The 3876-nt window shown below is 37.3% G+C and overlaps 1 protein-coding gene across 1 annotated transcript; it reads right to left on the bottom strand.

Moving 5' to 3' along the window:
* Window positions 1–860: 860 nt before the first annotated feature.
* Window positions 861–3646, bottom strand: LOC147857320 (actin-depolymerizing factor 7-like). The gene is made up of 3 exons (XM_087328915.1): window positions 3540–3646; window positions 2171–2436; window positions 861–1205 (listed from the first exon to the last, which is right to left on the bottom strand). Exons 1-3 carry the CDS (start codon window positions 3540–3542, stop codon window positions 1058–1060), a joined length of 417 nt encoding a protein of 138 aa, XP_087185041.1. The 5' UTR covers window positions 3543–3646; the 3' UTR covers window positions 861–1057.
* Window positions 3647–3876: the final 230 nt, after the last annotated feature.

The following is a 3876-nucleotide window of genomic DNA, read 5'->3' as shown; positions in this document are numbered from 1 at the left end:
ACACATACAACCCATCGTGTCAAATACATAGAATGCACATATGCAAGTGTATTCACACGTACTAAAAATAAGAGATCATGAGAACCATGACACAAGCCAAATACTTGTTCAAATCTAAACCTTCATCGACAACACCACGAAATCCATCTTCCTTTGTTTTGGTCTCGTTCACATCCTTCTTTTGGAATCTTGCGATATTGCAACGCATGCGCATAACAACGTATTTCGTTATAATTTATTGCAAGGAGGTTAGTCCCGAAGGACTTTGGTTTAAGCACAACTATCAAAGGATAGGCATTGACTTATCGTAGCTTTGTTCTAGCATATTTGTGAATGCTAAATGAACTTCAAAAGCTCGTTTCTATCATATTGATGCTAGATGACCAAAAGACTACCCGATTCAACATTTCCAATGAAAACTAAATGACCTTGTTACACATCAAACTTTCACCTTAACCGAGGTTCTCTAAATGAGACATCCTTTTTCAAACCATTTCCTTAGTTTGATATTGCTCCCATTGATCATTTCAATGCTTTAATAGTCATTTGTCTTGCACTAAGATGAAAGTTCTAATAGAACCATTTCCTTAGTGTGATATTGCTCCCATTGAACATTTGAATGCTTTTAACAATCATTTCTCCTACACTTAGATCAAAGTTCTAATAGAATAGAACATTTGTGCCAAAACCTCTCACATTGGTCTACCTTGTTCGGTCTTAAAGAATGCTCAATTACATCAAGACATGCAAAGCCTTTGACCCTACATCAAGACATGCTCTAGAAGAAGTTACATATAAAACACAGATCCCAAACAAAAACCAAAAAACCTGATGACCACAATTGTAACCCCAGACAAGCATTTAAGTAGAACAATCTGGAACATAATAAAGTTGTATGTCATCAAACAATTCTACATAAATACATCAGATAATTGTAACCCCAGACAAGCATTTAAGTAGAACAATAGAGAACATGAAAAAGTTGTTTGCCATCAAACAATTATACATAAATACGTTGATCAGATAATGCCGTTATGTTGGACAATTTCATGAGGAGTCAACGAGCCCGATCTTGGATGTTTTTTATTTCAATTTCGGTGGGATCGGTCGCTTGAATTTCATATGTGACATCGAGTTCGCGCTTGAAGCGATCCTTGGAGCTTGCATACAACATCTTAGCCCTCACAGGTGCGACATCAGGAGACCTGTGGAAAATATAGGGAAAATAAGCTGCTGCTAGAAAGAACCCATATAAACCATGAGACAAAAAAAGATCAATTCATTTGGATCGATGAGATTCTTCCCAATAGAAGTGTGGGAGAGAGAGAGAGAGAGTTGAGTTTAAGGACAATGATCATAAGTTCACATAAGGGAGTATTATAAACAAGAAGCAGAGCAACCAATATATATGGATTACATATGCTGCATATTCTAAACAGGACAGATATATTAGAAAGTTTTTGAGACACATCTGGAATGGATCATGTCTCCATTCATTTATCACCCAATCAAAAAGAAAAAAGAGTTGAAGTTTGAAGGTTTGTGGAGTAGTCATTTGCTGCGAGAAATATTTGAATTCCGATGTAAGTACAGAAATGCTGCCTTTGGATCAAGCTACAACAGTCGCATTAAAATTCCCATATGGTTTCCAAAGGATAGATAGCATGGGCATTCCATCCCCCAATGCCAAAGTCTATTTCAGGTGAATGACAGGTTTAGGAAGGAGGTGAAGTCTTTAATCAAAACAATGGACCACATCTAAATCAGTTTCATATGATAAGACATGAAGTCTGGCTGACATATATGGGGCTGATTTACTACTAGACAATGAAGGTGTACTAGATATTGACTTGGGTTTGCAGAGACATTCAATTACAACATACAAGAAACCTGTTTGTACTCAATAAATGTGGGCCACTCGGATTACGCATAATGTAAAACTTATTCATGGAATGGTTCAAATTCCGCACTTCCTTCAGCCAACATCAATCTCAATCATGTGATGGTGTATCCTTGAATGATTTTTACATGCAAAATGGACCCATACAGCTCAACTTTTGTAATTTAAACGCCATACTCTCTCGATCGAAATTTACAAGTAAAACCACATATTATCGAATTTTTTAGAAGACTTGCATTTAACAAGAGATGGGAAGGTTTTTGAATGCACCAGGCGAAAAAGAAGATCTTGCTCTTTTGGCAATTGTCTGAAGTGACAAATTCATAGTCATAGATGGCATATCGGCAATCATTCTCCGGCAAAGACCCCGTGAAAGCATCATAAGTTTCTGCAGGACCTCCCAACTTCTCGATCACAACCTTTTGAGCCTTGGGATCGATCTTGTAGATAATGTAGCGATAACATCTCTTGCTCTTTAGGTCGAGAAACTTGATCTTGCAGTCATCGTCTACAGCCACGCCAGAGGCTGCATTGGCCTGTCAATATAATTTCATATAATTAAAAAAAAAAAAGGCCACATATCATTTTGATTCACATTTTGCATGGCAATGGACCTTAAGAACCAAAAGCTTTAAATGTCAGAAAGATTTTTACATAACAAAACAATCATCAGAAAGCAGAAACCAATGTTCCAGGAATTTTAACTCTACAAAAATCGGGCAAAAGTTCCACGATTTTGTTACATGAAGTAGGCTAAATAGTGTTCATATTCGGATTTCATTACAAAATCGGGCAAAAGTTCCACGATTTCTGTTGGATTCTTCTCTCTTTATAGAAAATTTCGATTCAGAAAATACCAAGAAATCAAATGGAATTTTGGCGATTGATGGCATCTTCTTTTGCTACTACTGATGGAAGTAATCAGATCCACAGACACAAGAAGAACAGAAACAACTTCACAGAAAGGCAATATTATATTGCATATATTTGTTGACATGATCAACCAATGAGAATGCCTAAACTTGGCTTAATTCTGCAAGATTATCTACCCAAAATGCCTAGCGTCTCAGCAATAATATTGATCTAGAAACATTACAGCAATACACTCGATTTCCTATTTTACAGAAACGAATGTTTGGACAGTATTTGGAATTAATCGGATCCATAGATAGAAGAAAAACCTATTGGGGTAGCAAGAAGTAGGAACATCTGAGACAATACAATGGATGGATGTTGCCAGATCAATTGTTGACCAGGTTTTGCACGAAACGCTAACTAAATTGCCTAGATTTTGCAGAAGAAACAAATAATTAAAATGCCAAGATGTAGGCAGGATTGAAGGTAGAGAAAAACTGAAGTGAGCCATCCAAATTGCATAAATTGGGATAGATTTTGCAAGGCTAGCGAGCTAAAAAGTCTAGAAATCATAGCCCAATATTGGCTCGATATAATCAGAATGTGCGTTAGAAAGGATGGATGACAGGATCCAATCGGTAAAGGTCTCATTCGTCTCTCATGCGGAAGAGATTGACGGATTAGAGAGCATGAAAAGAAAGAAAACAAGAGATTCATAAAATAAAGCGAAGAAAACATCAGACGGGGAAAGAAATCTGAGAGAGAGAGAGAGAGAGAGAGAAACCATGGAGAAAATTTGTGGTGCTGAAAAAGACAGAGGAAGGGGAAATGGTGTGATGAGATGAGGATCTCTGATTGGCGATGGCGATGGCGATGGGCGGATCTTCTGAAGACTCGACTTACAGAGTTTTCTTCTGTGTGTAAGTGGTTTTCTGTAATTACGGAAATACCCCTCTATCTTCCTTTATTGAATATCTTTCCTTTATTTCCCAGAATACCCCTAAGATACATCTTGGGCTTGACTCGCCCAAGAATTAAATTGTAACCCTTAGGCGGGTGTGGTGGCCTCACCGAGAATATGAAGAATGAAAGAAAAACAAACAAAAAAAGTTTAATCTGCG

Source organism: Azolla caroliniana, unplaced genomic scaffold (genome assembly GCF_043228905.1).
Source record: "Azolla caroliniana isolate FFs.n. ecotype wild unplaced genomic scaffold, voAzoCaro1.0.p SCAF_12, whole genome shotgun sequence".
Taxonomy (NCBI): Eukaryota; Viridiplantae; Streptophyta; class Polypodiopsida; order Salviniales; family Salviniaceae; genus Azolla; species Azolla caroliniana.
The sequence above is the reverse complement of the archived record's forward strand: the minus strand, read 5'-3'. Positions and strand labels throughout refer to the sequence as shown.

Coding starts and splice junctions, on each gene's coding strand:
- LOC147857320 (XM_087328915.1), bottom strand. Junction 1,206..2,170: donor AAGATCTTCTTTTTCGCCTG/GTGCATTCAAAA, acceptor TATTTTCCACAG/GTCTCCTGATGTCGCACCTG.